General features: G+C 36.6%; 1 protein-coding gene across 2 annotated transcripts in view; it reads right to left on the reverse strand.

Moving 5' to 3' along the window:
- ELP2 (elongator acetyltransferase complex subunit 2) overlaps window positions 1-12,297 on the reverse strand; it is a 39,715-nt gene that overhangs the window by 10,773 nt on the left and 16,645 nt on the right. Inside the window, exons 10-16 of one of the 2 annotated variants that reach the window (XM_038128574.1) lie at window positions 11,987-12,087; window positions 9,887-10,018; window positions 9,257-9,406; window positions 6,328-6,516; window positions 4,203-4,269; window positions 2,527-2,622; window positions 2,351-2,408 (exon numbers count right to left, since the gene is read on the reverse strand). In XM_038128574.1, the coding sequence (XP_037984502.1) occupies window positions 2,351-2,408; window positions 2,527-2,622; window positions 4,203-4,269; window positions 6,328-6,516; window positions 9,257-9,406; window positions 9,887-10,018; window positions 11,987-12,087 (793 nt within the window). Of the gene's footprint in view, window positions 1-2,350; window positions 2,409-2,526; window positions 2,623-4,202; window positions 4,273-6,327; window positions 6,517-9,256; window positions 9,407-9,886; window positions 10,019-11,986; window positions 12,088-12,297 lie in introns of both variants that reach the window. The other variant, XM_038128572.1, reaches the window with a different exon arrangement.

The raw sequence follows: 12,297 nt of genomic DNA on the forward strand, positions 1-12,297 counted from the left end.
GCTGCTTCTGCTAAATTGAAATGTCAAAATGTAACCATTCTTAGTAAATTAATAGAAAAAATAAAATATTGTCTCTTGCAAAGTTACATGAGCAGGACTATCCTAGCTCAGACCAGCAGCTGTATAGACCATTGCTGTTTCCAGTAAAGAGAATTAAGCTACTGGCAACAGGAGATGCTGTTTAAAAGAGTGTATATGAGCCTTGACAGCATAGAAGCTACAATACAGTCCCATCCTCTGAGCCCATAAACAAAATCTGATTTCTTCACTACATAGTACACCACCAAATAAAGGTTCACAATGGAGAGAAGTAACTTCATGAATGAATAATGAAATTATATTTTCAACCACAGGCAATTTTGCCTCAGCATTGTACAATGCATAGCATTTTTTAATGCACAGGTAGACTGAATGGACTTTCAAGCATCCAGACAAATGAATACAGTAATTTTCTAGAGTCAAAAACAATCTCTTTCAATTTCCAAGTGTATTACATGAAATGTACATACATACTAACATATATATTTATGTCAACACTCAAGCTTTAATCTCAGCATGCTGCATATGAAGTCTCTATGATAATTTTCCAAGGGGATAAAGATTAGCATATTCTCACAAGATTTACCATATTTACCATATTATGTAAAAAATTCAGCCAGTTCTTCGTACTAAAACCTCCTCGAGCAAACACTTTGCAAAACCCAACACTAATCCTTCAAAATTTGGTGTCAAGTTAGAGCTAGGAATACACAAATGTCAATGACAAACAAGCTATTTTTAGCAAGTCAGTGCCTCACACTGTTCTTCTGCTGCTATGGCAACTTGAAATCGACATTATGCGATTTCATGTTACTTCTTTCAACATTACTCTGACCAAAAAATCTGAAAGTCTATGAATGCTTTACATCTTGTTGCTCTTGCATAAAATGATCTATATCATTAGCTGTATCTCTAAAACCAGAAAAAAGTGCTCAGATAAAAGTCATCTGAAGACTGTCATAAAACAGTTATTTTAATGAATGCAGGATATAAAGGCAGATAAGCAGTACTCCCATAGCAGAGTATAAAATATTAATGTCCCACTAGACTTTGTGAAATGTCAAAGGCAAATGATGAAGAATTTTGGCCTTGGCTCCTTTTCACTACTTAAACATCCCTTATCAATCTACTTATGTGAGTGCATTAAGCAGCCATAGAATGCACAGAAGAAACAGCTAAAGTATCAGCTAGAAATTACAAAATGTGCAGATATGGTCTAACCTCCACTGGCTTTCCTCCTAAAATCATTCTTGAGTACAAACAAAGTAACAGAGCTTAAAAGCATTCAAAGCAGATTTACTGCCCAATTGAAGGCAAAGATGAACTCCCACAGAACTTCCCGCTCGGTCCAATGAAAGCAAGCTGCATAGCATTTTCCCAAAGCTTTGTATTTCCTTCCTCACAAAACTGGTAATGTAACTGTAATGTTCCTTCCTCACAAAAGTGGTGACTTTAACCATCAGCAAAGGCTCAACAATCTTCTTGTTCCAGTCTGAGACCCCCTTCAGGAGATTCAGGTAAATAAACGCACAAGAGATTGAGATCATTCAATTTCTTTGTCAGAAAGATACTTTCTCTATCAGAGTGCTATACTCTGATACTAAAACGTTAAAGATTTTGAAAGTATAGCCTCATGTTACTGGGATCCTTAAGGAACAAATCATGTGACAACATTCATATGAAAACTGTTGTGAATTTCAGAAAAGGAAGAAAACACAGCTGAAGAATTCTAAAACCCTGCAACCTCAAAACAATTATCATGACTATGTAACTCCATTATCTTTGCAACTGACAACCACTCTGTCAGCATTCAATACTCAAACAAGCCTTGTAACCCTCTTACTCAACACTCATCACTTCGCTCTACCACTAGACACACTGGTTTGGCTGCTGGCTCCATCTATTGCACCTTACAACTCTGACAGCAGTTAGGGGCAAGCTCCTCCTTGATGCCTCAGCCTCTACTTCCATACCACATCTGCAAGCCCATGCCATGAAGTGGAAAGTAGCATAAAACTCCTCACACAAAGAGACCTTCAGTATAGACAAGGCTTTAAGGAGAAACAACCAACCAAAATAAAATTGTGACACATCAGTTCTAACTGCCATTTTCTTCATCGTTTCCTAATATATATATATATATATATATATATATATATATATAATTTATTTATTTTACAAGCAATACAGCACACACAAAGTCAAATGACGCAGTAAAATAGAAAGAGTTACAAGACTAGGCTACATTAACATGTTGCAATAGCTTTCTGGAAATTTTGTAACAAAGAAGAAAAGGAAAAATAAAACTTACAACTTCTGAATTTCAGGCCATAAGGTATTCTGCAGCAAGTGATCCTCTGGTGGAGGTTCTAAAAAAGATTTGTACAGCCTATTCAAATTTGATTTTTTTTCAGATCAGCTAAATAATGCTTCAAGTTTTATATGAACCTCATTCTCTATTACCTATAACAGAAATAATTCTCATACCTGTAAGGATCAAGGGTTGAAAATAAATCTCTGGATACTGATTTGAAATGGTATTAAATGATTCTTCATCCTCATCTGGTTGAACAGCCATATCTCCTATTAAAATAAGGTCTTCATTAGCTAGAGAACATACTATAAAGGAGGGAAAATATGACAATTTATTATACAAGTAAAAAAATCTATATTTTTTACCAGTAGTTGAAACCAGGTTTCTCTGCTTGCAGAGTTACAATAATATGAATACTAGAAGCTAGTTATTATAGTGCATATGAGAATGAGAAGATTTTAAAAAAATAATTTAACCTCCATTTTGAAACTGACCTCTCTCCATCAGCACAATCTTTCAGAGATTCCTAAAAAGAATTTCACTGAGCAAAGCAGTCACCAGAGTTCAACCTGTGTTTCCCCAGTGTTAAACCTTTCTTTCTGTATTTGAAAAGTTTAAGAAAAAAATCTCTGATACATGTGATAAGTTTCTAAATTTGATGTAGATCACTAAATGAAAAGCCATATTTGGGCAAGTGTAGCTACAACTTGCAAACTTCAGCAAAATTGCTGAGGGCTCAGTCCTTAGCTTTAGGCAAAAGTATCAGAGGTAACCAAAACTAGTTAATTGTAAGTTAAAATTCGACTCTGTCCTTCATTGTGAAGGCATTAAGAAAAAGGTACAGAGCTGCGGAACAGTTCCTCTCACACAGAATCTACCTTTTTGCCAAATATACCTCTCAAGCACAGCGGTTTCAAAAAGAAGGTACAGAAAAAACAAACCAAATACTATCTTCTCATTCATCCCATCTTTGCTCTCTTTGAAAATGAAATGAGCAACATTCATCTGAGACCACTATCTGATCACCAGGAAGATTCTTCTGCAGAGTAAGTGAGATCACATCTGTGGTTTTTCACCCTAAGCCATCAATGCTGACAGCGCTGCGTGAGCAGTGGTGGACAATGCAGGGAAGTTCTAATAGTGGTGATGCCTCTGGTTGGGCCATATGAAATCAATGGAAATTAGTTATTCTGTGTGTGGGAATAATCTAGAAGAAGGACGTTTTATGCCCTCTCTCATTGGAAGAACTCATGAGTTAGCAGGGGAAAAAAACTTTGCCAAAATATATTTTACAAGTTATTTAAGGTACAACCAAGTTCTTTTTTTTCTACAAATTATTTAGGAAAATTCGGCTTATTACCATTGAAGACCCTGGAGACAAAGCTTATTAAAATGCTTCCTTTTGTAGATCACACCTTCTGATAAAGTTTTAGGCAGACGAAAAAAAACCAGGTCTGACCTAATTTTTACATTCCACTATGGTGCATTTTTACCAGAGACTTTATGAAAAACCAGATCCCTGGTTTCATTCCTAGTGTCAGGAAAATACTTTTTATCATTCTAGGGAGATGTCTGTCCCTCCTTCCCTGTTCCCCGACAATGTAATCTCCACTGCCTCTCCAAGATATTAGCTACTGTTGGCTAACTAATTCTTCCTTATTTGTGTTTTTTACTTTAAAACACCATGTTTAGGTGCTAGCAAGGAAATAAACACTTTGCATTATTTCATTTCTAGATTCTGATCTTGCAGTCAAGGCTACACTTACAGACCTAATACGTACACTAAAACAATCCCTTAAATAAAGTTTCCACATGAAACACCACAACCATTATTTCTCATTAGCAATACCTTCAAAAACAGCTTTATTGGATAATCCCAAAGCTGGCACAGTTGCACCTTCTGGAAGATTAGATGACTGCTGAATTAAAGAAAAAACAAAGGTTACACACAGGTTGTCACATAGGCTTGGATTTCAAAGGCCGCAGCTTAAGGAATCCTTGAGAGTTTCTAGAGTTACTTTCCTAGAAAAGGGGGCACTTTGAAAAACTCTTGTCTAGAACATACCCTGTACAAAACAAAGACCAGTACTCTGGCAGGAAGAGGAGGAAAAAAAAAAACCAACAACAAAAAAAAGTGCTTTTCTAAAGCCCCAGTTCAAGGATTTTCTTCAACACTAATTGCAGGTTTTCTTCCACAATTATAGTTATTCTAGCACATACATGACAATTAATCTATTAACTGAGAGCACTGCAGTTTTTTACACAATAGAACTGGGAAATCATTGTTCTGAAGTGAAAGAATAAAGCAGCATTTTGGAAAAGAGAACAGAGGGTGACTGCCTGTGACCACAACTTGAACACAGCTCAGTAAATAATATTGAGATGTGGCTGGAATACGTGTCTGTTTAAAGCAGCACAAGGGAAAGACAAATCATCAGACAGAAAATAGTTCCATAAAGGTATAGGAAAAGAGTAAAAGTTTAGAAAGGATAAGTGAACTTGGGGACCTTTGTGTAGAGATAAAAAAAGATTTAATAGCTGTAAACCTACTTCCTTATGGTATCAGAAAAGTTCAAAGAGAGACTGTTTTACTGAATTAAATCAATATTTTAGGTGACAGTTTAAAATGTACTTAAATGGTCATAATTAGATGAGAAAATGTATCAGAGACCCACAAGAATAAGGCCTCTAAAACAAAAATGGTTCCTCATTACAACCCAAAGTATAATACAATCCTATGGATTTGAACTGAATATAATCCTATTCAACCCTTTTAGAATATAAAACTGTTTTTTTGGTACTTTTTTGGGGAAGGCATTTAAACCACATTAAGAATAAGTTTCCCCACTTTAGTGATAAAAAGCTTTCACACAAAACAATTTCAAGAAAGCTATTTAAAAGCAGCTGTACAATTAGAGCTCATAAAGCCTTCCTCTTTAACCAAAGCCCATGTGAAACACTTTGTGATATGAATCAAAAAACAGCACTCAGAGGAAGAGCCAATAAGAAAAGTCTAAATAAAGTAAAATAATGACATCTGCCACCCTTATAAAAGCACAATGTTATTTGTACAATGGTCATTAATGCAAATGCTTACGAAGTCTTGTGGAATTAAAGCACTAAGCAGCTACTTATGTAACTTTCTTGCTATCGAAAATTATTCTATTTCTATCCCAGATATTTCAATTGTTAAATTAAATGGAAAGGCTAATCCATCTCTGAGAAGCTGCACAAAAAGCTTTTGAGTGAGATATCCAAAGAGCATGCAAGGCACTGTACAGAGACAACTACCTTGAATGAGGTCTGCTCTACAAAATGCAGACAAAATCAGAATGAAATAAACCTTAATGCAAATGGGGAGCAAACAAAGGATAGCAGCACAGGACAGCTGACATACCCACAACTAAGAACTGGAATGTAAAGGCCTCAAGAAAATTTCCAATGCCAAGATGAAATAAAACAAGTACATATTTATAAATATTTGTATGCAAGAACTAAAAATAGTGCTGAAATCTTTATGCTATTTCCAAGCATGCAACTGCAAAAAAAAAATAATAACACCAACACAACCACACAACAATAATTAGAACCAGGCAAGACTACTACACCCTTAAATTAAGGGGAAACACATTAACAGGCTTCATTGTTTGCTTAATCCCCAAGTGTGTACAGTGGTCTACTTTGGTTTGAGTTACCTAAAATTTACCCACACTCTTTTCAATCTTTTGACACAAGGTCTTGTTTGGTTTCAAACAGAACCTGTTTGAAAAGGTTCATATAAAAACACCATAAAAATACATATGAAACAACACACATGGAAGCAAGCAGAAAAGAAAGGAAAAAACAAGGTTATGGTTTCAGTACAACTAATAGAATTTTTACAAAGTTTCATGCAATCTGACATTTTTTGAAACATTAATTTATTTTACATCTAACAGCGTTCTCTTAGTGTAGCATTGCTTTAGCATACTTACACGGGAGCAGAGCTCCTCCATTGGAATACCAGTGATGTTACTGAAGTTTTCTATAAAATTCTTGGGAGCACGAAAAACTCGAAGCACTTTTTCATCTGCTCCTGACACGAACTCAAACCGGCCAATCATTGCCAGACAGCGCAGGTCGTACCCGTGAACTTGAGGCCTGGCAATTTCATGCCATGTTACCTAAAAGTGAGCAGACACACAGCTAAAACACAATTCTTAAACAGAGAAATAGGGCAATTTAAAGTTCAAAAAAAGCACCACTAATTGCTGAATTTATTAACACAAAGCAAAGTTAAGAGCAACCTTCTACCAATGTGCATAAAACTGGTGCTCACATACATCAGTTGAATCCTCTTTTTCCATCAAACCATTCCTGTAATTAGTAAACTGTGTCCCTGCACAGATGTGTTTAAGGCACTTACTGTGACTTCTTCATGCTAGACAGTCAGGAATAGAACATAATTTGCCTAAGCAAAAAGAGGTTTGTATCCTACTGCTTCCAAGACTATAGGTCTGAAAGACCTAAGAAAGGTAGTGATAATTATCCTGCTCCCTTCATCTGTCTTTCACAAAGAACAGTAGCGCTACTGTCAGCAGGCTACAGGTTCCTACTTCCCTCTTTTCTTTAAATACTTTATTCAAGTGAGACCATTTAATAGAAGCTTTGCAAAAAACTGACAAAACCATAATAGATTCTAAGTGTCATTTGCTATTTCACCCAGATGATACTTCAGTTGGGAAAATCCAGAGTGTACTTTTGAGTTAAGAGCTAGCAGAACCAGAATCAATTGAAATAACTTCGACCACTTCAGTATTCCAATGCCTGTAGCCAAGACTAGATATCATATGAGTATAAGCAAAGGCATTATATTGACTGTAAACTGCACATAGCAACCTAAAAACTCAATTGAGTCTTGAATGTTGAAGTTTCTGATAGGATCTGAATGGGAATTTGAGACATCCTACAAAACCTCATGATTTCACAAGCGCTTGATTATTTTCAGTGAGGAAAAAAAGCATTCATTCATTTAAAAAAGATACAATCAAACAGTGCAACAAGCCCTTCTTACCCTTTTACTGGGTATATCTTTGCATACAACACAAAAAACTCAAAACACAAACAAAAAGAGGGCTATATAAGTCATGCAATAAGCTTCTTCCAGAAAAATCAGGATGGAAATTTGCATGACAAATTGAAGCGGATGGTTATCCCTCTTTTCTGATATTCTGATATCAGAACTGAGAATTTAAGAAAGGATGCTTATTTGCATTCAACATTTAGTTTCCCTTTTATAGGGAAAAACATGAGCTGTAATACTAACTTTCCATAAACATCTGAACCATCCATTGTGTCTTATTAAGACAAACATCAGATGTCACCTGCTGTAATTTTTCAGATGCTAAACTCAGTATGATAAAGAAAGTAAGGCATTTTAAAAGCCTGTGGTATCCAAATTCATGAGCAGCAGAACTAAAAACTTTTCCAGGGTTCAGAAGTCCTGAATAAGCATCTTCAAATGACCCATTTCTATTCCAAACCTCCACTGCATCCATCCAAAAAGGATACTAAGGCTTTCTCCCACACCTCATGCAGCAGCAAATATTGGAACTACTTAGATTTACACCTGGTCAAATTAGCCTGGTAGCCACCAAGTAGCTCTGTGTCAGAACAGGAAGGCAAAGTACAAGAATTCAGTTCCTGCCATATTTAGATATGAAGACTGCAATGACTCTGCTAAATTGATTGATTCAAAAGTTTCAGGGTGAGCTGTGCAGGTAAATCACACAAAGATCAGTTCTTTCAGAAGACAGGATTAAAAATTAGCAAGCAGTATACATAATAAAGAGTGGTACATCAGTAGGTCACAGAGAAAGTGACATTGACAACTCTTGAATGCTGCCAACTTATATGATGAGCTAGTCCTGAACTTTGTTTTGATACATTTAATGTATCCTCCTGAGTGGAGATTAGGGAAAAAAGCAGGGAAGGAAACTGGAAATATCCTTCCTACAACACAAGGCAAAATGTAGCTTTTGAAATGGCATTACCACCACTCCTGTGTGGCCTGGAAGAAGGAAATCAAAGAACTGATGGCAAATTCACTCTCTCAGAAACATCAGACCTCCTGTGCTGGTCTACATTACAGAAGCTTTGATGAGACAGCTATAATGGCCTCCCCCAACCAATGGCACAGGGCCTTATATCACTACAGTCTAGTTTCTGCCAGTTTCCTGAAAGGAATATTGGTACTGTTCTGCCAGAAAAGGTTGTATTTGTAGAGGAGGAAAATGCATGAGAAACAAGGAACAGGAACTTCTGCATTCCTAAACAGACGTTCCCTCAACCCAATGCAGGAGGAGTGAGCAAGCAGCTGTGTGGTCCTTACTTGCTGGCTGGGGGTTAAAACAGGACAGGTACCAGCTGCACTCATGTAGTTCAGATAATCATTCTAGTAAAATAGAGTCATTAACAAATTAATGTAAAAAAATACAGAGAGAACTTTGTTTAGATTTTGTTTGTGTAAAAAAGCACAACCAAAGTTGAGTTTCTTTATTATTACCTGCAGCAGTGTAGCCAATTGTTGAACTCTGCAATAGGTGGTTATTAGTACCAGTCATGTATTCCTCTTTCTGAATTACTGCAGAGCTTGTTTTCCAAGACTCTGGGAGAACACTAACTGAAGGTAATCTCGACATGGACTCAGGATTGAACTGCAATCTTACTGTGTGATTGCAAAAACTCTGCTACTAAATATTTTTAAAGTGAAAACAGTACATACTCAATTACCAAACCAAGCAGTTTTAAACAGATTATCGCCTGGGGAACTTCAAGGTTTGAGTTATATTCACACAACTCATTCCAAACTCAGGACTGACCAAGTCCCCTTAACCACACTCACAAAATCTTTGAAGATCATACCTCTGTTTCTTCCTTCCTTTTCCATGGAGCAAAGAGCCTCGTAGTTTGATCAGAGCCCACACTGATGACAAACTCTCCTTCTGGATCCCACTTCACATCTTCTACACTGTTAAAATGTCCTGAAATCACAACTTCTGGAGTCCATTCTTTCTATGAGAAGAGTTCCACAAAGAAGTAAGCAGTTTTTCACTTGACTGATTGGCACATTCTAAGCAAAATAAGACTATAAATGTGCTTACTAAGTAAGAAAAAAACATTGGTGAACAGCAAATTATTAGAACTCAAGAGAGGCTGAAGAGACACAAATACTGATGTATTGCTCCCATCTGAAAGAAACTTGTGTTATTTGTTCAGCTGTGAACAAAGCACAACCACAAAGGAGTTCAATCTATTCAACTGACTTCATGATCACCACAGGTAAGAAACATGGTTTAGAGGCTGGAAGATTTCAACCTTCCTTTTCTGCAGGCATAAGACTCCTACAGAATATTACATTCCAAAAAGGACTATTTCAATCACTAATTTTAAATTACACTGTTACACTTTTCTATTAATAACAGAAATTTACCTCAAATGACTTAAAAATACAATTCTTTTAAGTAATATTACTAAGGAAAAAAACCAACGTACCTTATTAACTGTAGCCTGTTTCCAAAGGTGTAGTGCTCCGTGAAAAGCATGAGCAATGATCATCAAACCATCTGGACTAAACTGGCAGTCAAAAAATCCAAGAGTATTGCCACCCACTTCACCTACCCGCACCTAAATTAATAAACAGAAGTGAAATATACATGAAAATGGCCTTCCATTCCTACAAAATCATTCTTGCTTCATGAAATGAAAAACTACCTCTAGACAAGAGTCCACATTACACACACAAACACATTCGAAGAATGTTTTAATTGCAAAGTTAAGCACTGAAATGTCATGGGAATTAAAGCTGCGTGCCAGTTGAATAGAGCCTCCCTTCATAGACATCTCAAGATAGGATTCCCCCAAGGGAAAGAAAACACTGCAATAGATGAGATGCAAACCCAAATGTTCTGTGTTTCAGTCCAGCTTGTTAGATGCAACAGTTTCTTATCATCTGTTGCCTGGCTACTGCTCTGTTGCACAATAAAGAAATATGATCCAAAGAAACAGTAATTGCCAAGTACATTTTTTTTCCTACTTAATTTCCAAGATTTCCTAGCATACTTTCACTTCCCTGTTTTTCCATGAACAGCTGCAATTTAATCCACACTCCTTCTGTGGCATATTCTGGCCTCTGTTTCGTGCTTCTCTTACGAGTTCTCATATATGCACACATGCATACACACAGGTCTTACAGTTGCTCTAGTGCCCTTCCACTTTTTAAGTTTTTTTAAAAGATTAATAAAGTTACATTTTCAAGTTTTATTTAAGACATAAGACCACAATTTTTTTCAAGCTTTCAACTCCCCCATTCTTATACAGCCTCTTTTAAGACCAAAACAAAATGAACCAATGTCCCATTTTAAATGGCACTGCACTAGTAGCTCTGTTTTATTAGCACTCATTCCAAAAAAATACCACTCATATTGAAGTGACTTTGACATGCCAGGCTAGAGGCAGAATTCTAGTCTCACCTCTGAGCAGGGGAATGAATTTCTGAAGACATCTAGTTCATCATATCATGATGAAAGAGAGAAACTGAGATGTTCCCCTTGTGCCCTTCCTCCCTGCAGGCTTCCAGCTCAGATTTTCCTCTCTTGATGCAAAATGGATTTTTGCAGTTAAAATGTCTGATCTGAACTTGAAGCTACACATTTGTGGTCAAACCAATGCAAAGAGAATGTAAAATAAAGAATCACAACTTGCAACAAACTCTACTGCACAACCCATTTTTAGAAGCTTGTGAATTTAGCCACAACTACCTGCTACACCTAGGGACATCAAATGACATCTCTATGTGATTGCCCTTTTATGAACTAATTTCTACTTCAAGCACAAAGGCATCAGAATCTTTCAATGAAACAGAAAAAAAATAAATATCCTACTGTTATTCCCACTTGTTCACCCAAGAGACAATTGGAACTTTCTTTGTGACAGGAAAGACCACAAACAATGGCTGGCATAACCTGACGCAAACACCTTCAACTGAACTACTGCAATTTGGAAAAGCAGGTCAACTGAAAAGACATCAATCAAAGAACTGGAGCAATCTGGTTGTACTACTTGTTTTATTATGTTGATCCACATCAGAACAGCTTTCAGAATACTACACGAGTGACGCATGAGTATTCAGCTCAAATAGAAGAAAAGCCTAATGACACAGCCAATGAACAAGTTACTGTGAGTAAAACCAGGCTTGTGAATTGCATGTCAGCAGCTTTGTGGCAACTGCTTAGATCCCATTCCCACAAGGATGAACTGCATATAGTTCGGGAGGGTTTCTTCCTCCTCTTACCAGGAGCACATAGTATGCATTACTATGCAGGCCCTGCCTTGTACACTCTGAATGACAGCTGAGCACAAACACCCCTTATGAACTCCTCAGTACAGCAATAAGAAAACAAACAAGAAATAAAAATCGTATTGTATCCCCTTTTTTTTTAAATATAGTTTTACTCACAGAGCATTGGAAAGAGTATTTTTGCAAGAAAATACTTTGCCTTTCTCTGACAGAATTTTAGAGTTTTTGCTCCTTACACATGATTCTGGAAACACAACTTGCATACAGCATATATTGTGAGAAAGACTGACACTTGCCTGTTCTAGCCAGACTCCAGATTCTTCATCAGGTTCCCAGATGATCACGGTTTTGTCCATTGATGCAGATAATATCCTCATTGGTTGTTGCATGCTGCCATCTACAGTACAAGGACAATTATTACCCTACAACCTAGGAGCATATGTTCTCAAGAAATTAGGTAATACTGAAATATAAATGCATTAAAAAAATTGTTCAGCATCAGAGACATGCAATGCATTTCTTATATGCCAATTTTACAGGCTCTACATTCTTGCTAGGCATTATTTAGGAGATACTGTATTCTCAGCCATAATCACCCAAAAAAAAA

Source organism: Motacilla alba, chromosome 2, assembly GCF_015832195.1.
Source record: "Motacilla alba alba isolate MOTALB_02 chromosome 2, Motacilla_alba_V1.0_pri, whole genome shotgun sequence".
Classification (NCBI taxonomy): Eukaryota; Metazoa; Chordata; class Aves; order Passeriformes; family Motacillidae; genus Motacilla; species Motacilla alba.